Source organism: Rhipicephalus microplus, chromosome 1, assembly GCF_043290135.1.
Source record: "Rhipicephalus microplus isolate Deutch F79 chromosome 1, USDA_Rmic, whole genome shotgun sequence".
NCBI classification, from domain to species: domain Eukaryota; kingdom Metazoa; phylum Arthropoda; class Arachnida; order Ixodida; family Ixodidae; genus Rhipicephalus; species Rhipicephalus microplus.
The window spans coordinates 26588228-26615311 of record NC_134700.1 but is presented as its reverse complement, the minus strand read 5'-3'; the positions used below and the strand labels follow the sequence as shown (position 1 = coordinate 26615311).

At 47.2% G+C, this 27084-nt stretch overlaps 1 protein-coding gene across 6 annotated transcripts in view; it reads left to right on the top strand.

Annotated features, from left to right (window-relative positions):
* The window catches only part of Hs6st (heparan sulfate 6-O-sulfotransferase), a 476371-nt gene that overhangs the window by 174702 nt on the left and 274585 nt on the right, over positions 1–27084 (top strand). For 2 of the 6 annotated variants that reach the window (XM_075891365.1, XM_075891341.1), the window contains one exon: positions 11261–15433. The exons of 2 other annotated variants lie outside the window; for them this stretch is intronic. In XM_075891365.1, coding sequence (XP_075747480.1) covers positions 11261–11531 — 271 coding nt within the window. In that variant the 3' untranslated portion in view covers positions 11532–15433. Of the gene's footprint in view, positions 1–11260; positions 15434–27084 lie in introns of those variants that run through there. 2 more of the 6 variants (XM_075891401.1, XM_037429270.2) reach the window with 2 other exon arrangements.

Below are 27084 nucleotides of genomic sequence, written 5' to 3'. Positions count from 1 at the left end.
GTGACGTCTCTCCATTTAGGGAGGAACGGCGATGTCCCCATTGTTCGTCTTTAAATAGAAAAATGTTGCTCTCTTTGCCACAGAGAAACATGTTCCTCCCTATGAAAATCAACATGACTGACCCCAAGATAGCGAAGCGAATAGGTTCAGCAAATGCATCAATTCTTGACTAAAGAGTACACGGCACTGAAAGTTACAAAAAACGAACGGTCCCGCTGCGCTTGATATCGAACGAAATGATTATAAAAACGAGCAGACAAACCTGTGGTGATGAAAACATCGCGAATAAGAACGACGGAGCAAGTAGGTTTCGTTCGGCCGGCGAGGCGACGTTCACTCTGAAAGACACGGATACTGCAGAGTCCTCACCTGAAGAGTGCATGCTAGGCTTCCTGAATTTATTTCTCGTAGATTCACATAGTGTAGCGCCGTTATCCATGCGTTCACAGGGCCGCAGGTCACGAGATGTGTCTCCAAACCGTAGACTCGATCGCAGCAAAACCATTTCGACTCAGTAGTGCAGCTTTGATAGACAAATGTTCAACGTTTTATAAGTAGCTGGAGGTGTGAGAGCGTCATAGCCGTGAAGTAGGTGGTAGCTGGCGCCATCTGGAGGAACTAAACGATACTAAAAAAAGATCGCCTGTGGCGACGTACGATGTCATACCCACCAGTACGGCTACCTTGCGGATAGTTGGTGACTCAGCCCACTCATGAATTACTGACACCGGACGTCTAATATATACTGATGCATTTTATATAGCTGCACATGCACACAAGGACACATACTACACATAGTACGCATATAGGATAAACTGAATGAACAAGAACACAATCAACCATTCCCCACTGTGGCACACACTTAGACGTGTTTACTCACACCCTACTACGAAAGCGCACAAGCTTATATAGCACGGAAGAAGGAAAGGTAGGAGAGGCCCTGACGTCACTCGTTGTGAAGCCGCGATGAAGCCGAAAGTCGGCCATATTGACTGGGCAAATTCTCCTCTCTTGTTTACATCCGAATGTAAAGCAGAAGGCGCGACTCTCTCTCCGGCTCGAAAAGCACGTGAGCTGCGCAGCGCGTGTGTCGTGATGATCCGAAACTAATGAAACGGGGCTCATCACTCGGAGCCAGCGGGACTACTTCAGTGAAATCATTTCGTCCGAGTAATAACAGGGAGTAGCGGCTTGCCGACAACGAAGCAACTACAAGAGAACGCGCGCTAGATGCACTGACAACGGCGAGTCTTTTCACGTCATTAATTCAGCAACTGTACAGACAACACGATCAGTCGTGCGCCTTCTACGGTTGCATTCCGCCACGTGGCCGACGCAGCGTCCGGCCACTGTGTCCGTGTTTTGAGTGAAACTCACCGGCGTCAGCATTCTGCGTCCGTGGTAACTTTGAGCGCGGTGCAAGTGACACTTGAACGTGGTTGCTGTAACGTTGAGGTTACATGCAATGCTGGTGGAGAGTGTGCGAAGCGGAACAAGAAAGGTGTTTTAATACGCACTTGCAAGTTGTTACTGCACACATACAACACGGAACTACGTATATGCAAATGGTCCTCATGGCGTATTGCTGGGCTCAACAGCGTCGTCCGTTGTCACAAGCAGGAGCACTGCTCATCCGTCACTGACCTGCAAGGCGTTCGTCGTCGTTCAGCTTCGTAATGGTACCCAACGCAATTTCGCGGAACACTAACTGCTTCATCCGCGTCATCCACCGCACGACACATCGATATGCACTCGTTCTACGCACTGTTGAAACCCTGTGATGGACAAAGGGATTCTTAAACGTTGCTAAGAGTACAGTAAGTGCCAGGAGAACACTGCGTAACCAATAACGCGGCGCAGAGCACAGATAATAGGGAGTTTTAGAATATCGTTTGCGGGCGTTGCGGGCGAAGCGGGCGCGATAAGAGCTTTAGAATAGCGTTTGCCCTGCTGCGAACCGCAAGGCACGATCGCAGCGACACTGTAGCTTCGAAACCAGCGCTTGCGGGCCACATGTGGGCCGCCATCACCGCATGCAATTTCGTATTTTCTGCGTGCGGTCCGCGAACGCGAACGCCGACTCGCGTTACGACGCATGCGCAGTAGCAGCGACCGCACCGCAAGGGTTTGCGGGGCGCTATTCTAAAGCTCCCTATTGTCCACCACTGCTCAGCCAACGCAACCTAGAAAAAAAAATAAATTCAGGCCCACTCACTGCCGCCGTGACATCACGCGTCTTGACTGAGCGAGCGAGAGCACGGGAGGCTGAAAGCATTGCCACCAGCGTCCTCGTGAGAGAATGAAGCGTTCGCGGCGCCTTTTCTGCGTGTGCGACTTCATTTCGCCTTTAGCGTCGCGATTGGCGTTAGTTTTAGGAATGCATTACGCTTTGGCGTCTTTGACGATTTGTCTGTAAGCCATTTATTATTCCATTTAAAAAGATTATACGCTGTAGAACGTGCGAGCAATGTATCACAGAAAAAAGTTTGATGGCGCATTGAGTTGATGAAATAAATGAAGAAATTTTATGTATTCTTCATGCTTTATTCAGACACATACACGACACAAACACGCACACACACACAAGACGCACTGTTTCAGAAGATGTGCCGAGACTGGTAATACTCATTTTCTAAATTTCTGCACTCTTCTCTGTTGTGTCTGCGCTTTTGTGCTCTTCAGAACATCTGTATTCATAGACACATAGTTATTGAGTTGAGTGTTCACTGCTGCCACAAGTATGGTATTTGACACAATGTCTGGATGATGGCCATTGAAACAGAAATAGAAATCTTCATTTTCACAAAAGTGTCTTGTGACAGCCACAAGAAGCCTCCTCTGATTTGGCTTTGCATGAAAACGCGTTGCATTATCTTTTTTTTTTGTAATCTGTTCAAGGACAATATGGGCATGCGAGACTGCATTAACGACAGCCGGCTTGAGAAACTTCAGAGCGCCTCTTGAAAGGTTTTCAATTAACTGATTCCTATCAAGTTGAATTTTCTGGTCCGGGGTTGTCTTATTCTCGGCACAATACTCACAAGGCAGCCTTCTTAACGCAGCATGGCCGCAAAAGCAAGCGATGTACGTCATTACTGGCAAAATTGACCCTTTATTTGTTATGTCACGGTCTGATATCTTTATACTGTACTTCTCTGTCAACTGAGCCCCGTCAAGTGGCACAACACATGGCTTTTGTAATTCTTGCATATCTGGAAATACAAAACTGTCCTATAGCCTCAGTTTTTTCTCCGACTTGAACACTTGCTGTATTGAGATGTGATAATTCGTGCCTGACAGCCGCCGGTGCTGTCCGAACCTTTCCTCAAAACTGTCTGTTTGAAATTCGCCCAGTAACACGTAGTCAAAATTCAATTCTTCAAGGAAGTAACGGCACAGCTCTACAAGCGCGTAACAAGTCAGCCGCAATGCTAAGTGCGTTTCCGTGGATAGTGCGCCTGAATCCATCTTGATGTCTCGCCATGTGTCCAACCAATCCAGGGAATTATAAAGAAATTCTATCTGCTTGCCAGTCAAACTTCTGACTGGGTCCTGGAGAAGATCTCTTAGGCGATGGCCCTTGAAGGGGATTTTCACGTTGAGCATATGCACTTCAAAACTAGGTCAGTGAAGTGCGCCGTCCCTTCGGCGTAGTTCAAATCGAGTTCGTCTCCGCGCATTTTTAGAGCCTCTACCACGAATGAACTGAAAACTTTTGAAACAAGCTTCACATTCTGCCGCTCAATGTAGGATGGGTGCAAGGCCTTGTAGCTACATCCAGAACCAAACTTTGTGACGCTGTGTTGCTCTGAAGCGTGCAAGTCTGGCATAGCTTTGAAAGATGCTCCGTTAACCCGTACTAACGATGATGTGCTGAAAGTTTCAGGGTAAAAGGTACACGTTCCTGGATTCTTTTGGTTCAACCAGTTGTTTCTGAAGCACTTCAGAAGGTGGACGGGATCTACTACATAAAAAAGGGGTCTTTTATCCTCTGGGTGAGGGTACAGAATATCAACCGTCCGTGTTTCAGAAAACAAGGGCATCACTTTTCTGTTCATGGAATTGTTATCTGTTATTACTGCGATTACAGTAGGCCTGCATTTTCAAGCTCTGAAATTGTTTTTGTCAGGGCTGCATGCAGTTGAACTGTTTCAATGTTGGCTACTGGTAGAATGTGTGCAACATCCTTGTGCGCTGATAGCAACGACTGAATCATAAAAACATGCGCAGTTTTGGCCGCTTCTGAGGAATTGAAGCTGCCCCGGTCACTGAGCCACCTTTGCATTCAAAGTACGGCTGAGTATGAATCTCGTCCATCATTATAGTGACAATTTTTTCCTGTGGTTTGAGAAGGCTTGACCGCTTCTTCACATAACGCAAAAAACCCTCGTCTTTTTGCTCATTAGCAGGGTTCACGTTATATTGCGAGCAAATTCGCATGAGCGTACATAGATGTGGCAGTGCTATCTTGCCAGCACCGCGAATGAATCGGTAGGCGTGTGGGGAAATAGTGTGTAGAATACTGGAAAGTATTAAAAGTTCTGCAGAGTATCGCAATGAGTGCTTCTTTCTGTGCAGTAGGTCAAGCTACTCCTTTATGAAATCAAGTGCTTGTGTTTTCTCTTGCGGCAAAAGATCACCCGACTTGAGGTCGTCGAGCAAAGAGATAAGCAAGCTGAAGGTCGCCTTCACTTTTTCCTCTTTGTCGCAAACGCCTGGAGCCTTGAAACTGTTCCTACAGTCCAGTATCGTGTAAAGACTGCGCGGATCGTCCAGCGTAGCAGGAATGTATAGAGGTCCTTGGCAGGGACTTTCACTTTCTTCCAGAAGGTCTTAATTTCCATGTTCCTACTAACAATGAGAGACCTTTCGACGACTGGTGGATCTTCGCCACTTATGTGAACAAACAGCACAGCATTTTCTGCTCTTAATGTGGCCCAGTAGGTGCAGAGGCTGAGACCCTGCAGGCGTGATACGAGGTCCTCATACGACGACAGCTTATTGCGGTGCTCTTCTTCCTCATGCAGTGCTATCGACTGTCGAATGGCTTCTTCTAAATGTGGTGTTTCTAGGCGTTTTTTTTTCGTTTGGTCTGGCCCCTCTCGCACTGATGCATAGTTGCTCAAATAACTGGGGCATTGGGAAATATTGTCGGTATTGCATCCGGAGTAAGCCGAGTAGCACCCATGGGAGCTTCTGTTATCCGGCCGGTACTTGGATTCGTGTATTCTGCTGTCGTCCGAAGGCACTGCGGCGTGAAGTGGAACTCGCACGCCTGAAAAACATGTAAGAAAGCGCTTTATCACAGGCTTTTTGCTCGGCACGCCTTTATTTACTACTTCACGAAACAATCAAGACATTGAAGTGTCTACTGGCATCTAAATTTAGCTGTCTTGCAGTAGCACATATTTTAAGGAAACTAACTAGGCAAACGTTCCGGCGAGAATGGCGCATAGTACCGCGAACAGGTGCCAACTAGCGGTAAGAAATACTATGTACAAATCAGATGCACGACTCGACCCACTAGCACATCTTCCCGTTTCTCAATCAAGTAATTAGAGGCTTTACAAGAAGCTCGCCGTGCTGGCTAGTGAAATAATATTGACACTGAAGGGAAAACGCTTATTTTGAGTATGTACTGCTACGTGCGTTCACTGCTTTATTTTGACGAGTGCGAGGTGCGAGCGGCGTAACGCAGAACGCATTTCTCGCACCGCCTATCAATTCGATTGAGTGGAGCGTGAAGGTGTGTCTGCTTTACGCCGTCATTTTGCAGCCACAGTGACTACGTCGCGGCAAGACGTGCTCATCTAAAACGCGAAATCCATGCTGTTTTCATCACTGTCTTGGGACGCTACATCATCGCGGTGGTGAGCGTCAGCGACGATCAGCTAAAAATGATCTAATGCCAAGGCTTACCTTGAGTCTGCTCTGAAGTGCACACAAGATCGTTACTTTGGGGCAAGAATGCGACATGTATAAGATGGTGCCCTTAGGAATGACTCAGAAGCATGCATAATGGATGTGCACATACCTTCGGATTACGGAGAAAAAGGATGCCGTCTCGAAGAATGGCTCGCTCCCATTTCACCCTTCGGTCGTCCTTTCGAAAGGAGAAGACGCGAACATTCGGTCCGCTGTCATAGTTGCCGTGACAGTTGGGCACTGTTACGCCTGCGTGTCCACACCGAACGTCCATGCCTCTAAAAAAGGCAATCTGTGTCAAGGCCAGCACGCGAGCCCGCCTGACGCGAGCAACTCAAGGGCGTCATCACGCGGCGGCGCCGGTCTATCGAGCGACGCACAGTGAGCCCCCTCAGTCCACGAGCCCGTCGAAGCAATCGGCGCCTTCCAGTCTGGTGAGTCTTACGCAATGCGTGGCGACGTCACTCGTCCTTGGCTGCAACCACGCGCAGCGGCTCCGGATTTGATGAGAATGACGCGGCCCAGCAGCGAGCCCCATTGGAAGATTCTGACCTCGCGGCCAGCGGCGCTTCTGGTTGGATATTTGGTTACTCAAAGGATCCCATCGCTGCCACCACTGTTGCGAAAGCCGAACGACGCCAACACGGTCCCGAAGGCGCCACTGCTCTGATCTCCACCGACACGGTCACCAGTCGTTTGGTAGCGTAGGTTTCTCAGCTCGCGACTGCTTCTGCGCAGAGCTGATTGACGAGCGGATAAGACGATGGTGAGTTAAGCAAGGTTTATGTACAGCATAGGTACAGAGGCGTTAGAAATTTGGCACTGAGGCCGACAGCTTAGAGATTCGAAGAGCGGAGCTCTCTTCTCTGACACATAGGTCTACTGCTGGCGACGCGCCGCAGGGCTGTTTTTAAGGCACCGGGTGGCTCTTTTATGTTTACACCCTCCGCATTAACTTTGGTTTCTAAGCGCTCTGACTTGGTTTGGAAAGATCAAAGCTCACTTCAATGCTTCACACAGCCCTTCTCTAAACTAATATAACCTCTGCTAGAGTAGTCTGGTGAACTGAGGGGAAAACATAGGCACTCACGCGATCGCAAGCGCGAAAGCTTTCGCAGGAACTTGATCTTGTTCAATCTGGCGATGCACCAAGTGAAAAAGCTGCTGGTCTGTGTGACCTTGGCGGCGAGTCGACGGAACCTCAGACCGGAAATTCTCCGTGTGAGTCATTTGAGCAGTCACTCAAGCGGCCCGTCGCCAGAGCGACTGGCGCGGTCTCCGTAGGTGGAGGAGACGACATGGCGCCATTGAGTCAGAGCGAGACGGGTGCAACGCTCTCTCCTGTAGCGGAAAGTTGGAGTGGGCTGTCGAGGGTTGATCGAGAAACGCTCATTCGAGAGCAGCGTGAGGACCTCTCGATAAAGCGCTAATTGAAATCGTAAACTTGGGAAAAAAGAAAAAGAGTGTTTCCTTTTTTGAGAAAGCAGGGTTCCTGTATCGGAGCTACACAAATGCGCAAGGTCGCAAGTAGGAGCAGCTCTTGGTGCTACAAAAGTATCGTCGCCAACTATTGGAACTGGCGCGTGAAAACGCGTGGGCAGGGCATCTCAAAAAAGACAAAGGCTAGAGTTTCCCTTGAGTTTTATTGGCCGAAATGCTGGAAGGATATCGAAGACTTTGTACACTCATGCGACTTTTGTCAGAGAGCGGGAAAATCCACGGACAAGTGGAAGACACTCATGAATCATGTGCCAATTACCACAGAACTTTTTCGGTTCCTGGTAATTGATATTGTCGGGCCATTGCCAGGGTCAAGGCAAGGTTGTCGGTACATCCTGACGGCTATCTGTGTAGCCACAAAATTTCCGGAAGCGAGACCACTTAAGGAGCTCAATTCCTCTCATGTCGTGGTGCACTGCTATCTATATTTGCACGCGTCGGATTTCCTTCTGTAATCCAATGCGACAATGGTAGTGTATTCACCAGCTGCCTTACCTCTACCTTTTTGGATAAATGTCAAATAAAAGTAGTGCACAGCTCGATCCATCACGCGCAATCTAATCAAGTAGAGCTTATGCATTCCGTTCTGAAACGGATACTGAGAGCTCTTTGCAACGAGCACAAATGCGACTGGGAAGCGTGTATTCCTCCCGCTATGTTCGATTTGAGATCAGCTCCTAATGAGAGCGCTGGTTTTAGCCCTGCAGAGCTTGTGTATTGGTGAAGTTTGAGAACATCATTGCGAATGCTACGTAAGGCCTGGGAGGGATTCGATGAGGACCCTAATGTAGTTGCGCATGTTCTAGACCTCCTTCAGAGGCTTGGAAAAATGAAAGATCTTGTGGAAAGCCACATGAAGGCTGCACAAGTGTTGTCAAAGGAGTACTACGACAAATCGGCGAAGGAGCGTGCTTTTGAAGTAGGAAGTCAGGTAATGCTGCTGTGGCTGTCAAAAAAAAAAAACAAGCTTGAGGTTCATTGAGAAGGGCCCGCCAAAGTAATATCGAAGCTTTCTGATACCAATTATGAAGTGAAATTAGGAAGGCAGCCGAACAAAGTTTGCCACGGTAACTTGATGAAACCATACGCTCAATGTCAAGCGGTCGTAAATCTGCTTTTGAATGCTTCAGAGGAAAATGGAGCAGAAATTTTGACCACTAGTGATGTAATCGAAAGGGGATCGGAGGTAATCTTGGAGGAGTTGACCCTAAAGCCTAGGTTAAGCGAAGTCTAGATGGAGGACATGAGAAGGATTGTTTCCGAGTTTGAAGACGTGTTTTTGGACCGTCCCGGAAACACGACGATGACTTAACACGATACGAGCTAACTTGTAAAGAGCCAATCCCTAGCAAGCCGTATCGTTGTTCCCCTGCGCAAAAGCAGATCATGAAAGAGGAGATCGATAAAATGCTGGAGTTTTGAGTCATAGTACCGGGTGAGAGTGACCATACATCTCCTATAATTTTGGTTCAAGTGCCAGGAAAAGATCCGAGGCCATGCATCAATTATCGCTGTCTTAACGCCATAACTTGAGACCAAACTCACCCGATACCAAACCTAGAGGACATGGTAGAAACTGTGTCACAGTCCAGCTATATTTCTACGTTAGACCTCGTGCGAGGGTATTGGCAAGTCCCCCACGGAGTGTGCTAGCCGCTATGCCGCATTCGTTTCTCCATTTGGAACGTATCGTCCACTTAAGCTGAGCCTTGGATTGAAAAATGCGCCCCCTTTTTTTTCAGGCTTAATGAACCGCGTTCTGAAAGGCCTCTCCAAGTTCGCTCTGCCGTATCTTGACGATATCGCCATCTTCTTGAACAACTGGGAAGAACATGTCGAGCATTTAGGCGTCGGGCTGAACAGATTGAAAGAAGCTGGTCTTACCGTGAAACCTACTAAATGTCACCTAGGGTGCGGCGAGGTGTCTTATCAGGGGCACGTTGGGGGGCAGGGCCAGCGTAGACCTTATAAAATTAAGGTAGCCGCCGTCGTGAACTATCCTCGACCGACCACAAAACCTGAGATAAGGGCGTTCTTGGGCCTAGCTGGGTACTATCAGCATTACGTGCATAACTTTTATAGCATAGCCAGCCCTCTAACTGACGCCCTTCGAAATTCCAAGCCGGTTAACGTAGTATGGGACTCAGAAAAGGAGAATGCGTTCTGCCAGCTGAAACAGGTCCTAAGCGAAAAGCCTGTTCTCATGGCACCCGATTTCTCTAAGAGATTTGTGATTCACTGCGACGCGAGTGATCGCGGCATGCGATCTATATTGTGCCAGGAAGACAGTGCTGGTAACGAAAGGCCAGTTTTGTATTTAAATCGAAAACTCAGTGGCAGAGAAGAGGCATACAGTATATCTGAAAAGGAATGCGCTTGCCTCGTGTGGGCCGTTCAAAAGCTACCCTGTTATGTCTTCGGTTCGAGGTTTGTGGTCGAAACGGACCACTGTCCTCTAACATGGTTAAATAACATGTCGCCTAAAAGTGGTCGGTTTATAAGGTGGAACATGATACTCCAACAGCACAACTTTGACGTTCGGTACAAAAAAAGAAAACGAAAGCTAAACGCTAATGCAGACGCATTGAGCCGTGCGTTTAGTTAGTACCTTCTCCACCTTTCGGTTCCTCGTTGGCGATTCGGGGCAAAATTTTGTCCTCATCACGGCCTTAGCTGAGCGCTCTCGTCCAGAGTGATCTCAACTTTACTTTGTATTCTATTTCGTTGCGTTGTTGTACGTGTAAGAATTTGAGTTCTCATTTTAAGAGTCTTCTGTCCCACTTGTGCCTCTTGATGTAGAGGGAACGAAATTCCGATAGACACGTAGCTAGGTATATGTTGTACTATACTTTGTCTAGTGTTCTGTCGGGTGACCGAGGGCACTTGCTTGTGTCGTGCGTTTGTTGTCGAACCGTTCTTGACAAGTTGCAGAACTGTCGACAAGTGCTGAGACCAAAAATCGTCAGAAGAGACGAGGGAAGGTGGTTGGCAAGTTGTGGCGACAAGCCAGTGGAGCTGGGATCTATCCTCAAGGATGGGATGTGTTCACGGAACGGAGTCTGGAGCTGCATTCTCCCCATTGCCCTGGAGGCGAACCTTGAGGGACCTGGCGAACAAGCGCGCCTGACATCAGAGCTACGTGGAAGCAGCTCGTCTTTCCGGAGCATTGTCTGGCGGCAGGGGTGCTGTTATGCTTGCGAGTCCACACCGAACCTCCATGCCTCTGAAAAAGGCAATCTGTGTCAAGGCCAGCACGCGAGCCCGCCTGACGCGAACAACTCAACGGCGTCATCACGCGTCGGCGCCGGTCTATCGCGCGACGCACAGCGAGCCCCCTCAGTCCACGAGCCCGTCGAAGCAATCCGCGCCTTCCAGTCTGGCGAGTTTTACGCAACGCGTGGCGACGTCACTCGTCCTTGGGTGCAACCACGCGCAGCGGCTCCGGATTTGATGAGAATGACGCGGCCCAGCGGCGAACCCCATTGGAGGATTCTGACATCATGGCCAGCGGCGCTTCTGGTTGGACATTTGGTTACTGAAAGAATCCACCCGGTGCCTTAAAGAGAGCCCTGCGGCGCGTCGCCAGCAGTAGACCCTTAGAGTAACATAATAAACGTAAAGAGCGGTCGACGGCTGCCTGTCGCGGCCCAAGGGCGTAGGGTTCCTGCCGTCTGTTAGGTCGCGCACACAGAAACCAATTGATCACAACGTTGCTAATAAATAACTTACGCTATGAAAGTAATATTTTGAAATAAGTAGTAGGTGGAATAGTTCTTCGGAAATTAAAAAAAGGTGGTTACCTTAACTACGGCAAATTCGCATGCATCGCTGCTAGGCCTGACTATACCTGGACGTCCTGTGGCCCCTGCATCACTACAGCGCCGTTCTCTCCCACCGGCTACAGCGGTACACCTGTTTTACGCATTCAACAAGAAAAGGTAAGCAAAGGTAAGCAAATAAGTTACATTCTAGTAATCTACTTCAGTTGTTCCCAAGGGCACAAATGCGTGATGAAAAGCGTTCTTTTAAGCGCTTTGCTGTATCCTCGCCTAAACGTTCCAGCGCGTATGACAGCGTTGCTGCTACACGTCAAGCAATCCAAATAATGAACACCTTTCAAACCAAGGAATCAGGTTTTATTGCGCAAGAACACATAAAGCATACCAACAACTACTGTTTCGGATAAAAACTGGTAGAAAGCACCACCTATATACTAACGAGAAATAATCGAGCTACAACAACTCAAAAGCGTTTCTCGTGACTTGCCCTAACACGATATCGTTAAGTCGCGAGCACTTTTTTCATACTGGAGAAAGGTCCCCTTCAATTCATCAACGTTTCCTTACCTTGTTTCGTGAACATTTTGTGCTTATTTGCAATTCATATTTACCCAGGCGTGCGTGTGAAGTGAAAACATCATCCGCATTCCACTTGCAACTAACTCAGTCGCCCTTGGCTAGCACGCTTCCTTTCTGGATTGTGTAATCCACCGGGAATCTAAATAACTATCAATCTCCAAATCGTAACGTAAATGTTAGAGAAGTTGATAAAGTGTATTTTTATTTATGCTTAAGATGAATCCCGAACTCGAAACTAGAACTCATTAAAATTTGTTATAGAAGTGCAGTTAGAGCTGATTCATTGCAAGACTGGTAAATTCGAGAACAGAATCAACGAGCAGTTTTAAGATATTGTGCTAAGAAGAGTAGATCTAACATACCGTGGTACACCGCTATGACCTCTGTTTTTTTTCAACGTAAACAAAAAAGCTGAAAGACACCCTTCTCTTTTTTCTCAATCTTGCATAGACGCACGTAACGATGGTGAGCAAGGCACAAGCTTTTCATTACACCACGGCGACCCCACTTCCACAAGGACAGCTGGTATTAGAAAGCCGCAGCGCTAAGTCGTATTTGGCCCAGACATGCATTACATACTGCTGGATGAACGGTACATTGTAAACTTAGAAACATTTGATAGCTAAAATAACCGGGCTTTGTCTTTGTCCCTCTTTCGAAGCAAAGGCCACTTTCCGCAAGAACACCACAATCCGACCCCTTCCTTAAGAATGGGAAAAATACGCTTGTAGCACGGGAGCGGTGAAATACGATCTGCCCGGAATATTTTTCGCCATAACACCCACAAAAGTGAGAGTAAAAAAAAAACACGCACCGTGATAAAAAAGTTGGTAGAATTTCGCAAAATAAAAAGCTTGCCCAAATCACCTATCTGAATCAGCCCCTGTGGGAGCGATCAAGTTTGAATATTCACAAATTGGCCTCCGCGCTTGAATAATCAACGGCACAGCACACACATCCATATAACACAAGGCACCTAATATCCCGAGTACTGCGCCCATCTTCCTTGATTCATAGAACCGATATAAATTCCAAGCAGGCCCGTAATATCCACTGCAGGCGGCATCACCACTCCATCAGCGGCCAAAACAAACGTCCGAAGGCGGTAACGGAACTTTCAACAAGAACGACGCTGCAGCAGACATACGATAGCACGAATGCAGCTGCAAATATACCATGCACTCTCTATAAACGGACGCGGGCACCAGCGCAACAGTGCATGCCACACGGTTCTCTTGCAGTAGCACCATAGTGAAGTTGGTGACACAGGGCTTGAAGTAGCCACCATGTTAGCCGTGTTCTTTTCGTCGCTTTGCGACCACTGGAGAAAAAAACAAACAACTCACGCCTCAAGCCGGGTGCCGGGTTCGCCGGCTCAGACGAGTTCCCAACGTGCTCCCGACAGTCACGGCTTATGTTGTAATTGGCCGCGGATGCGTGCGATTTCGTGGCGTGATTCGTAATAGCCAAGAAAGTGACATGGTGACCTCCTCCTCCTATTATTTCCTTTTCTGCGCGCAAGTGAAGAGGGAGCGGAAGGAAAGGGCAGAAGTCATGGGTAGATACTCTCCTCTCTTCTTCTCCTCCTATGGAATACTAACCGAACGTGTTGTGAGTGAGTGTATATGACGTGCTCTCCTCTCTATTCTCCTTCTGCATCGGCTGGGCGCACGAAAGTCACTCTCTCTTTGGCTTCCGCGGACAGGCGATAGCTTTCCGTGGTAGCGTGTTAATTGCTTAGCTATCTTGGGTCAGCCGTGCGCCCTAGTGTTGTAGAACATTTTGAAAAATGGTAATATTAACACCTAGAATATTGAAGGTAATCTTCCTAAGCATTATGGTTCCGTGTTTCAGCCGAATAAATGAAGCATACATATATGTATTAACTGAGGCACATTTATTATCACGAAGCTCCAGGCTGACCACCGCTGAAAATGGCCGTGGCATCAGGAGACAACTCCACTACGCTTCACCGTATTGAGAAGAAATGACATCAACTTTCTCCGAAGGTGCATGTAAGATGTAGCGAGAAACACCCACCCTGAATTTCACCTAAACCGCCGGAAACAAGGGGCCAAGGAGCTACAGCACACCTATGGCCAAGAAGTAGGAGTTCATTCCGAGGACGACGACGCCTACACCATCAAATATTGCTATAACCTTGCGGTCATGGCCAGTGAGAGCTAGATTATTTTTAAGAGCAATACTCATAGAGTTTTGGCTTTCATGTTGTTTTCTTTACAGCTCGTCTGATTATTCACGTTGATTCTTGCATCAAGGCCCAGTAAAATTAACAGCCTATTTAGCTATAGTAAGAACTACATAAGAATATGCAAGTATCATATGGGACCCTTATACGAAAGGACTAATCAATCAAGTTGAGCGAGTTGCTGACCGGCAGGCCACGAGATCGAATCCCGGCTGTGGTGGCTGCATTTTCAATTGGGGCGAAAATTTTGTAGGCCCATGTGCTCAGCTTTGGGAGCACGGTAAAGAACCCAAGGTGGTCAAAATTTCCGGAGCCCTCCTCTACGGCGTCTCTCACAATCATATGGTGGTTTTGGGACGTTAAGCGCTACATATCAATCAATCAAGTCGAGCGAATTCAAAGAAGAGCGGCTAGGTTTATTCTTTCAAGATACTCTCGAACTAATTTTGTGACAGAGATGTTACAACAACTAAACTTACCCACCCTTTTCGAGCCCCGTCGTGTAGCCAGACAAGAACTGTTGTTTTTGCTTTCTCAAAATACATTTAACTTTGATGTAGCGCAGTACCTCGTTCCGCGACCTGTTCAGAACGTACGAAGTGACTACCACAGCAAATTTCAATTCCCCAAATCTCGTATTGACACACACGCATACTCCTATTTTCCTAGAACCGTAAAACAACTCTACGGAATTGTGAAACGTTAAAAAAAATCGGATTCAAGACTATAGAAAATTTTGTAAGTAAATCTTTGTGAATGCTAGCTTTTTTTAAAAACTTTATTGAATGTACCGAATCACACAAATTTCGTGTGACATGTATTGTGATGGTTAATGTTCTGTGGTAAATGATGTATGGATAATGCAGGTGGTGGAGCAAAATATTGTGTTGGGAAATGTTTGTATTTTTTTCGCCTAGGAATTGCACCTTTATGTTGGACATGATAGTTTTATGTCAGAATTTTTTCGCTGTCTATATGTAATGACACATTGGGGTTTTAGATTTTTTGTTTAAGATCTTCCTTGCCATTTGATGTAAACAATGATTAGATTTTTGCCCCACCCCTGTAACGGCTCAATCGACCAGCAGTACCTGTCAATAAATAAATAAATAAATAAATAAATAAAATAAATATTAAACTTTTTACAACATATTGACTTTTTACTGATGTCTTGAAATGTTCGTGTTGACAGTGAATATACTTGTGAATATTGTGTACCTTTTTTACGGCTTGCTCGATGCGATGGTGCTTTTTCTACATAGCAATGTTATTTCCGAAAAAGCTCAATACACTGCAGTTTGTATAATTATTAAACGTTATGCATAGATTTCTCAAATTTCCAATTTTGGGTAATTGATTACCAAAAAACTCCTGTTTAGTTTATTTATAATGGTTGTTAAGTAGTGCTGTCTGAATAAACATGATTCATTCGTAAAATGGGCAGGCATTTTTTTTTTACCAGAAAGAACTGCCAAAAGATCAACGTATATGCAATAGCCGTGACTGCAGCCTGTTTGACCCTAAAAAACAGCTGAGGAAAGCACTCCCAAATAACATTGGGAGTGCTTTTCTTTTCTGTTTTTTTAAGAAACACCAGACTTTCGCACAAGAATGCTCAAACCGAAACTTACACCACTGTGGCGCGATGGCGAGGCCGGAAAAGGAACCTTGCGACAGTTTAATGCCGGCCGCTAGGAGTGCAAGCAGTCTTGTGGGCGGCATGGTTTAATGAGAGTGTCCGCTCTTTACGTTTACTGCGTTACTCTACGGTAGACCTATGTGTCAGGGAAGAGAGCTCGTCTCTTCGAGTCTCTAAGCTGTCCGCCAGAGTGCCGAATTTGTAACGCCTCTGTATCTATGCTGTACGTAAACCTTGCTTAACTCACCGTCGTCTCGTCCGATCGTCTATCAGCTCTGCGCAGAAGCAGTCGCGAGCTGAGAAACCTAAGCTACCAAACGGCTGGTGACCGTGTCGGCGGAGATTGGAGCAGTGGCGCCTTCGGGACCGTGTTGGCGTCACCCGGCTTTCGTAACAGCACGCAGCACCGCCCCATCGTGCTGGTTTGCAGCCGTACACTACGTGTATATCCCGTGCACAAAGCGCATCACACATCCATGCCGCAGTTCACAGACACAGACACGTTCTTGTTCATTCGCCAACAGCACCACCAGCAGAACGCGAAAGGGTTCGTGAGGCTTACTAATGCAGCTGTTCTAACGGGATGAGCAGGCGTAGGCACGTCTGTGCGGTCAAAAACGGCGGTGAAGAATGATAGACGTCACAGCCCACAGCTGTAAGAGTGCGTTGGCCTGGTTTTTTTAGGGGCGAAGCTCCTTAAAGCGGCACCCGTTCAACCCTCGTAGTCGTAGTCAGAGTGTGTAACAAGTGTTACATTTTGACCTGCAGGGTGGTGCCGGTAGGAGATTTCTCCTGTGCTTTGTTGAACAATAAAAAGTTCGCGGCGTGCGCGTTCACTAAAAACCGAATGCTCCTGTCTCTCATTCCCCATTAGCAGCCATCGGCATGTACATTGAGCACTATCTGACAAGAAAGGGTTGCTACGTTATACTCGCTGGGTTTATCCTCCTCAGTTTTAGAAAGGTTTAGTAAGCGTTGAGCCGCAGTGCTATGAATACAATGAACTGGTATATAGCATGAATAAACTCGAGGTGGTTAAAGGTGGGAAGTAGATATGAAGCGCAAGCTGTAAGAAAGTAAAAGCTGAACTTTCTGTCTCTCCTTTCCCCTTAGAAGCCATTGGCATGTACATTGAGCACTATCTGACAGGAAAAGGTTCCTACGTTATACTAGCTGGGCGTAACCTCCTTGGTTTTAGAAAGGTTTAGTGAGCGTAGGGCCGCAGTGCCATGAATACAGTGAACTTAAACCATGAACTCGAGGTGGTTAAAGGTGGGAAGTAGACCCGAAGCGCAAGCCGTAAGAAAGTGTGCGTGTGCCACCTCTCGTTTAGTCCTTGGAATGTCCGCTGGATGGCGGTGCTTCTATATGGATAATATATGATGAAAAGGTGCGAGATGGTAGTACTTGGAGTGTTGAATAGGTGAGCGAACAAACACACAGACAGATGCATGGATGGACGCATGAACGGACGCAGGGGCGTATGCATGAACGAACGCAGGAACGGACGCATGAACTGACGCACGCATGGACGGGCGGATGGATGCATGGACGGTCACACAGACGGACGCAAGAACGAATGGATGGATGAATGCTTCGCCCCACTCTCCATCATTCACTCCATGCATATGCTGCCAACTTTTTCTAGGTGGCGTTGGCTCAGCCCGAGACCTGGGGAGGCACGCATGCCGCCGCCAGCCGTGGCCGCTCACTGCTAGACCATCTCCACTGCGCAACACATAACCATAGCAACGCCGCCATTGTGTCCAGTGAATATGGCCGCCATGATGTCATTTCCACCACACTTTTCATGCAGCGCTAGCTGGGCATGCCCTCTCCGGCCTTTTTTTTTTGTGTTTTATAGCAATGAATTTTGACCGACCATAGTGGCACAAGTTACAAGTAAGTTTTCGTACGCTTTTTTTTACGATTTTGTGGCAATACCACAACACGCGCACACGTAAATATGTTGTATCTGATGTTTAGACAAACGGAAGTATAGCAACAGTTGCACAATAATGAACGGAATAGTTACTAGAGCTTATCTCGTTTTCGCGAAAACGATTACCCCCAAGCCTTGAATAGATTTCCCATGGCATTCCGAACGCTGCGCCATCTCTCGACCATTGCCACAGTTCTTTTTTTTTTACTTGAAGCCTCCGAGAACGTGAACGCTTGGCGCGCGCTACCACTTCGTAGGTCACGTCTTTTTTTATTCTTCTACTTGTTACTCGGATAGAGCGCAGCATGCAGACCTGACTTAGTCTCCATCGTGGTAGGTGTTCTGTGGTAACGTCGACCTCGTTTGTTTGTTTCGTGTTAACGTTTCCTTATATTCTTTTTGCGTGCTTACCACAAGTGTGACCGTTAGTCATGGATACAGTACATCACTAGCCCTTCAATGACAATGTTTTTGATGTGGTAACGACAGTCCTAGCAGTATATGCGTACGTTACAACGCGGGTCTTGCGAGAAAAGTAAGCGATGACCTCGCATCCGACGGTATTTTTTCGTGAGCGATGGCAGTGGCTGTTGGCGTTGCAGCAGCTCTATTGTATGAGTGAAGGAACAATCGCTGCAGTGCGCAAATTTACTATAACATTATAGCATGTTGTGCCTACATACTTTTCTGCTTCAGATGCCTCTCGCGATTCGCCTCAGGTGTCAACTTGCAGTCATAGTGCGTGCCACCATTTTGTTGTCAGCGCTCTAGCTGTGGTGGTTGTTAATACTCTGGATTTGGAATACTCTTTTCACAAAGGTGAGTGAGTGTTAGTACTTACATGTTGTGCACAGCTGTTAATAGAAGTGCATTTTGTGTTGAGTTTCACACGACAAAAGAGAATCATGGACGAGAAAGGCATACTGCTCACGCGCATAATTCCATCTTACCTCTCAGTGCTGGCATGGGTAATTCAAAATGCATGCGATTGAGAATTTGGTTTAGCTGACAGAAGTCATTGAATCACTTTTCACAAAAGTGTAGTTATGATGATGTTTAAAACGTTTCTGATGGTTGTAACGCAGTCTGGCGAATGAACGCTCGGTGAAACTTCGCAGCCTGTTTCCCTTTGTGCTTTCACCTGCTGTGATAGCATAGCCTTATTGGGTGTCGTGTGACTATGCTGGAGGACGCAGGTTCAACTTCCGGCCACGGCGGCCGTATTCGAACGGGGGTAAGCTGCAAAGAACATCCATATGGTTGTAGCGGCTCGTATAACTCTATCAATTGTATATGATCGGGCTTTCGAGCATGGACCGTACAGTGGTATCAAGTTTCCTAGAATGTTGAAACATTAAGTGTGATATTTTTTATGGGCCTCGTTGAATTCATGAGTGCAGTTGGTGCCGTGCGAAACTAAAAATGCGTGGGCATACTAAGTATGTCGACACCGAGAAAATTTAATATTTGTGTACAGTCTAAAGTAATCGATAAAACAAGACTGCTTAGGATGCAGAGCTCCTTGTATTCGTGACAAATTCGTAGTATGAGACACGACACACACACGGAAGTGTGCGGAGCATCGTGGGAGTGCCTGGCGATAAAAAAAGAGAGGCTTTTACTCTACACCAATGAAACAAAAAAGATTACTCCTGCATTGCTTGCATCAATATTCGGTAAAATCAATCGCTCGTGACTGGCCGCGACGGGCTAGGCTCCGCGTGCGCATGTGCGCGCGCAGGACCCGCGTGATTGAAGAGAAACGTTGAAGGAGATACGTTGCTCCTTTGGTCCCTGCCGTGAGAGGGCGCGACAGGTAAAGTGTCCGAAAGGGAGGAAATCTCTGCGCCGAAGGAGAAACGGAGCCCGTTTCTCCATTCTCGCTTTCTTTTTTTAGAGTACACACGCACTGCATACCGTGTCTACCCCTTCGTATTTGGCCCAATATGTCTTTGTTCGCAATACTACCACCCTGACCTCAAACAGTGGAGAACTACCCCGAGTATTGTCATAGATCCTTTCCTGAGCAATTTCCTGCTTAAAAGTTTGATAGATCTCTAGTGCAGACTTCTTAATCAAGCCGATTCTCCACATATCGGTCTCGGCTCCTTTCACCTTATTCTTAACCGATAATTTTTTTTGGTTTGGCTCCCTACTGTTTCATAAGTATTTATCAGTCAATTTTCTGGTTCGATTCCTCCATTTCGTATCGAACTTCTTCATGTACAAGTAGCTGAATAACTTCCTAGCCCAATGCTCCTCCCCCATTTCTCTCAATCGCTTCTCAAATTTTATCTTGCTGCTAGCTTCCCAGCGGCCCTCAAATGATGTCCATCCCATATCACCTTGTACTCCCTGATTTTGTGTATTCCCGTGAGCTCCTAAGGCAAGCCTACCTACTCCACGTTGTTTAATTTCTAATCTTGCTTTTACTTCTCAGCTCATACACAAGAGCGCATTGCCGAATATCAAACCAGGAACCATGACCCCTTTCTTTATTCCTCTCACAACATCATACCTATTGTAATTTCACAGTGCCCTGGTTTTCATCACCGCTGCATTCATGTTACCTTTAGTCGTCACGCATATTTCGTGTTCCCCAAGGTACTCGGCCCCACTACTTATCCATACGCCCAGATATTTGTATTTATCTGAAATCTCTAGCATGACCTCCTGTATTCTAAGCTCACTACCTTCATTATCACTAAAAATTATGGCTGCTGATTTTTCCTTACTGAATATGAAATATAACCTATCTTCCTCATTACCACAGATGTCCATCAATCTCTGCAAATAATCTTCCTTGTTGTCGGCCATAAGAACTATGTCATCTGCATACATCAATGCTGGTAGTGCCTGTTCAATGAGTTTTCTTTCTTTGACGAAAGATAGGTTGAAGCCCAGTCCACTTTCCTCTAATTTGGCCTCTAATTCTTGTAGTTACATAATGAATAACAAGGGTGACAGAGGACACCCTTACCTAAGCCCCCGTTGTACCTCTGCCGGCTTGGAGACCTGTTTTTCCCACTTTATAACTGCCTTGTGACCTTCATAGATATCCTTTAAAAGATTAGTGACTCCATCTTTCACACCTAGTGTGTCCAGTATTCCCCAGAAGTCCTCTTGAACCACGCTATCGTACGCTCCCTTTATATCCGAAATTGCTAGCCACAGGGGCCTGTGTTCCTTTTGTGCTATTTTGATGCACTGCGTCAGTGAGAACAGATTGTCTTACAACCTCCTGTGTTTCTGAAGCCCATTCTGCTGTTCCCCCAGCACCCCTCGTCCTCTATCCATGCCTGCAGTCTTTCCTTTATAATCTGCATCGCCAGCCTGTAGATCACTGATGTCACTGTTATAGGACGGTAGTTGTTTATGTAAGCTTTGTCCCCCTTTCCTTTATTGATCCTGCTCATCCTGCTAAGTATCCATCCATCGGGGACTTCACAATCGATTATTATTTTTCCCACTGCCTCTCTGAAAGCCAGTTCAGACTTTGGACCTAATGTCTTTATCATCATAATTGGAATGCCATCTGGGCCTGTTGATGCACTACCAGGAACCCTCTTATCAGCCCTTTCCCACTTTCGTTGTGAAAATGGAGCCATTGCCCCACTTTATCCATCCTTATCTATCGTGGTGCATAAAGCACTTATTTGTTGACATTTTTCTGCCACCCTTGTTCTTATACACTCAATAGCTTCGCCCCCTTCTAGTCTGTAGTTATAAATCTCTGCTCTAGGCTCGTCTCATTTCTTAGGGAGTTTAGATGGTGCCAATATTCTGCAGCTGCCTTTCTATCTTCGCATGTACTTCTGCCAGCCACTGAGCTCCCTTTCTTCTAAACTTTTCATTGATCAGAATGGATGCGAATGGATGCATATCTTCTACAGCTTGGAAAGATTTCCCATTTTCTGTCATCATCTGTCGGTTCACCCTGCTGCTTAGCATGTCTGTGTTCCTTAGAGGCTTCCTGAAGTTTTGCTGTGGTTCTCTCAACTTCCTCATCCCACCAACTCTTGTGTTTATGTCTTCTTTTCAGGGGTGACTTGTCCCATGCCTTAGCAAGCTCTAGCTCAGTCTAATTATATTCGTGTATGTCCACACTGTTTTATTATCCTCAGTAATTACTTTCTCAATTTGTTTAGTAGCTATATTTATTGGCCTTTCTGAATGAAAAATTTCCTGTAGTTGCTCATCTTGTCTCCTTCTCACTTTCACTGCTCTTCTAAAACTTAGCTTGATACGTTCGTGATTACTACCCAGACTTCTGGAGCCACCTTCATCTATGTGCATTCCCCTGAGCTTATTATACATCCTATGTGACATCAGTGGGTAATCTATCGTCGACTGCAGCCTTCCTACCTCTATGTTATTTGCCCTTCACACTTCTCGGTACTGTTGCAAATGATCAAATCATGCCTTTCACACATATTCGTTATCATTTTGCCTGTTAGGTCGGTATATCCATATATTTCTTCGATGTGCGCATTCATATCTCATAGTATGATTATCTCGCACTCTTCTCCTAACTCCTCAATGTCTGTTGATATACACCCTACCATTGCCGGGTTTTTCTCTCTGGCCTTTGCTCCCGTCCACAAGTACAACAAACCAAGGAGTGTCATCCACCCTGCCACTTTCCCTTTTAGCCATAAATGTTCTTGCACTCCTGCTTGACGCTTTGCCAGTCTGTATTTTTATGAATGAATGCCCCAATACAACCCCCTTTCTGCTGCCTTCTGTTTTTACGGCAAAGGGCCATCTTTCAAATGCAGTAGAAAACTGCTGATAGCGCCACGCAAGCACAGCGGCACAAAAACACAGCGCGTAGCCTTCAACTCGGCCTCCGAGATTGCGAGCGTGCGGCGTGGTTCTTTCCGGCCATATAGTTTCATAGAATATTACTTAGAGGGGAATCTGGCGCACCTGTCCACGCGGGCTCTGTCAGCGATGCCAATGCCTCTTAAAAAATTATTCCTTGAACGTGAGCCGCGAACGTGCTGCCCTATCTTCTGATTCTACCCTCCCAATCCGGTACGAAGGCGGCCGCCACATTGCTAGTGTGTACTAGAAGCGTTGAGTGGCGTGACGGCGCTTCGCCGCCTCATCCCTTCCGCGTTGCCAGCATCGGCGGCGCTGCAGTCGAATAGTACTGAAAAGCCGCGTGCCGCGAGCAAGAACTGCTACGTGCTTCGGCTCCTCCATCGTGCGTTCTTGATGCAGATTTGTTCGTATCTGCCCATCATTCATGTCTAGCACATGAGGCCAAAGTCCTTTAAATATGACACACCAATGTAGTGAAGTTGAGCTCCTTAAAAGCCTTTGTGAGAGATAGAAAATAATTCAGAGAAAGCGTGTCTTATATTGATTTCTTCTGTCCTAACTCTTTCCTTGTTGGTTAAGCGTCTAACATATTCAGAATAACTGAGCCAATACATTGGAAGTTAGCGGCGCTGTGAAAGCTGCGTGATTAAAAAACAAATGCCGTGTCAGGTGCAGGCATAACTAGGAAGCAATAAGTAAAGGGGAGAGAGGAAGGGAATGTGAAGCCCCTACATCCCGAAATGTTTTCGTAACTTATCTTTTCAAGGTATACTAAACTATTTACACGCATTCACAGTGATCACCAATTGTTAAAGTTGGTTGTTCTTCTGTTCTGCTGCACTACCCCCTCCCCCCATAAAAAATTCTGGGTAGCCTTGGGCTGAATGTTTCCAGTTGGCGAAGCTGAATATAGCGTGTCTCTGTAAAATGCGCACTGTAAATTTCCCCTTTTCGACAGTTTGACGTTTTACAACTAGTTCAAATCTAACGTAGTCGGACGAGAAATGCACCGCCTAAAATAGTAGCTGTGCTAAGGGGCATTGCTTGGATATTGTCAAGAGGGCGGTGACGTGTGACTTAAATGCGTGTACTCGTGGATATATATAATGCTATGTGCCCATGCATGTAGACTAAGAAAAAAAGCATATAGACTGGCGTGGGCTAATTAATCTCTGTGGCTGGCGATGCTCGCTTAACCGGCTGAAAATAAATCTGTGAATGCCCCTCCGAGTTGGTCTCCTTCTCGTAACATATTTAGTGGAGTTGTGCGATCCCCGTCTTCGCGACGGAACTCCGAAGCGGACGCTTATTCGCGGCTTTCGACATGACCGCTCAAGACTCGGCTACATCCTCCCCGGTCGCCCGCCCTTCTGCCCAGAATGTCAACCCAGCTTCCGCAACAAATTTCGTGACGCTTCCCGCCCTCAAAGACCCTGGTGTGTTCTCGTGCCGCGAGGTTTACGACGTCAACCAGTCGCTACGCCTCTACGAACGCGTCAGCGCCACTTACAGGTGAGACCCCGCACTTATGGTCATGAACGTCATCTTTTATCTCGACAGAACCCCTCATGTATGGTTTGACAACTACGAGCATGACATTACAAACTGGGACAGCTTCAAGGAAAATATCTATGAGCTTTTTGGCAACCCCTTTGGTCGTCGTGAAGCTTTGAAGAATCAGTTGTGGACTCGCGCACTGTCTACCACGGAGTCCTACATCAGTTACATTCAGGCTGTCCTCTCATTATGCCGCCAAGCTGACGAAAACATGTCCGAGCCTGACAAAGTTGCGCATATTCTAAAGGTTATCGCCGACGATGTGTTCAACCTGTTGGTATTCAACAATGTGTAATCTGTTGAGGCGATTATTTAAGAATGCCGCCGGTTCCAACAAGCTAAAAGCAGGCACATTTCCTATCGAATCCAGCGCCTTCTGAACACTGCTGTGACGTCCTCGTGTCTCGACACATATCATCCACCAGACCCTTGTGACGACTTGAGGCGACTCGTCAGGCGAGAACTTGAAGCGGCTGCTCCAGCTAAGGTGGGACCAACGTCCCCTGACTCCTCTACCTCAATTGCGTTGCCCCTCATTCAAGCAGTCGTCCGGCAAGAAATCACCAGCTTGCAAATTCACCCTATTTCACCGCTTCCCTGCTCCGACTTCCAGCCCCAATACACGCCTGCACGTCCCCTCACGACCGGCTCTCCCTCAACGTTTCGTAATCGGTCCGCATAGTGAACACACGATGACCAGCCGACCTGCTTCTCGTGTCGCCGAATCGGGCACATTTCTCGCCATTGTAGAAGTCGCTGGGGTCCTCCTGCAGAAGCCTCCTCTCGTCACTTCCATGCACGTCCTGCCTATCGCCATGAGACCAGCTGCGACTATTTTGTCCAGGAACCTGCTACTGAACACCGCTACTCCCGCTCTCCATCCCCCTAACGTCGCCAGTCTCATTCTCCACAGCCCCGCCGACTGTCTTCCCCCGCCTTTCCACGAGGTTCTTAGACGGAAAACTAAGTGTTCCAGACCCCTGAAGTGGCGCTGCCTCGCTCGGACTGACAGAAAATCCTCTCTTGACGATACGGACAAAACGGAACCTTATAGACGTACGATTAGACGGCGTAAATGTCACTGCTCTTGTCGACTCTGGCGCTCAACTTTCTGTGATGACGAGTGAGTTTTGCCGCAAGCTCAACAAGGCTCTCACACTTGCGACCACTCAGTTCGTCCGTGTTGCGGATGGTGGAATAACATCTATGGTTGGAATGTGCTCCACTCGTGTAAGCATTGCGGATCGACACACAGTTGTTCGTTTCACCGTCTTTGATAAATGCCCCCACTACGTAATCTTAGGCCTCGACTTCCTGTCCGTGCATTCTGCCCTCATAGACTGTTCGACCAATACGCTCCGTCTACACTTGCCCGCAACATAACCTCTTTCACAACGGCCGAGTCGCCTCTGCACAACGGCACATGCGCGCCTCCCTCCACAGACACTGATGTACGTAAAGGTCGTATAAATACCAACAGTTCCCGATGGTGACTATGTTCTGACCCCTATCACCGATGTCCTCATAAACTTTGGCATTACATTACCGCACTCCACTCTGTCCATCACAGGAAACTCCACGTGTCTCCCAGTTGTCAACTTTAGCTTGACACCTCAAATGCTGCCACGAGGAATCTCTTTGGCGTTGCCCTGCACCTTAGAAGACAATGCGGTAGATGTTTTCACGGTGGCCACTCCTTCTGACCCCCACACTCAACATCAATCTGACACTTGCTCCGACAGCGCTATTACGTCGATGATCGCTTCCAACTTAACGCCGCAGCAGACTGACGAGCTCCACCGGATTCTGCTGTCCTACATCGATGTTTTTGACCTCAGCGGCTGTCCGTTTGGGAAAGCTACTGGTATGATCCACCGCATAAATACTGGTAATGAGCATCCTATTCATAGGCGTTCATATTGAGTGTCAGCGGCCGAGCGTCACATTATCCAAAGTGAGGTCGACAAAATGCTCGCCAAGGACATAATTGAGCCATCCTCCAGTCCTTGGGCTTCTCCTGTAGTGCTAGTCCGCAAGAAAGACGGTGCATGACGTTTCTGCGTTCATTATCGACACCTAAACAAAATTACCGAAAGAGACGTGTACCCTCTGCCACGAATATATGATGCACTTGATTGCTTCTATGGGTTCCATTATTTTTCCTCCATAGACTTTCGTTCCGGCTACTGGCAGATAGAGTTAGATGAAATGGACCGCGAAAATACGGCATTCATAACCCCCGATGACCTATATCAGTTTAAGGTCATGCCCTTCGGCCTTTGTAACGCTCCAGCCACCTTCAAACGAATGATGGACTCCCTGCTCAGAGGATTCAAATGGTCCACCTGTTTGTGCTACTTGGACGACGTCATCGTCTTTTCACCAACATTTAAAACTCATATAGAGCGCCTCTCAGCCATCTTGAGCATCTTTCGTTGCGCTGGCCTGCAGCTCAACTCGTCGAAATATCACTTTGGAAGCCATCAAATCACAGTACTTGGCTATTTAGTAGACACCAACGGTGTACAACCAGACCCGGCAAAAATCAGCGTTGTCATAAACTTTCCTGTACCACGATCTGCGAAAGATGTACGCAGCTTTGCAGTACTGTGTTCCTACTTCCGAAGCTTCGTGAAAAATATTACGCACATAGCGAGGCCGCTTATGCAGCTCCTCAAGAAAGACGTTTCGTTTTCATGGGGCTCTGAAGAGGCTTCTGCGACCTCGACTCTCATCGCACTTCTCACTACTCCTCCGATTCTGGCACACTTCAAATCCGCTGCCCCTACAGATATCTGTACAGATGCAAGTGGACATGGCATTGGTAAAGTGCTGGCTCAGACATAACATGGCCATGATTGCATTATTGCATATGCCAGCCGCCTGTTATCCGCACCTCAACGTAACTATACGATCACAGAGCATGAGTGCTTAGCTCTTGTATGGGCCGTGGCGAAATTGAGACCTTCTCTATAAGGACGCCCATTTTCGGCAGTTAGCGACCACCACGCACTATGCTGACTCAACTCTCTGAAAGATCCCTCACACCGCCTTGGTCACTGGGCTTTGTGCCTACAAGAGTTTTCCCATTCGGCGGTCTACAAATCTGGCCATTTATACCAGGATG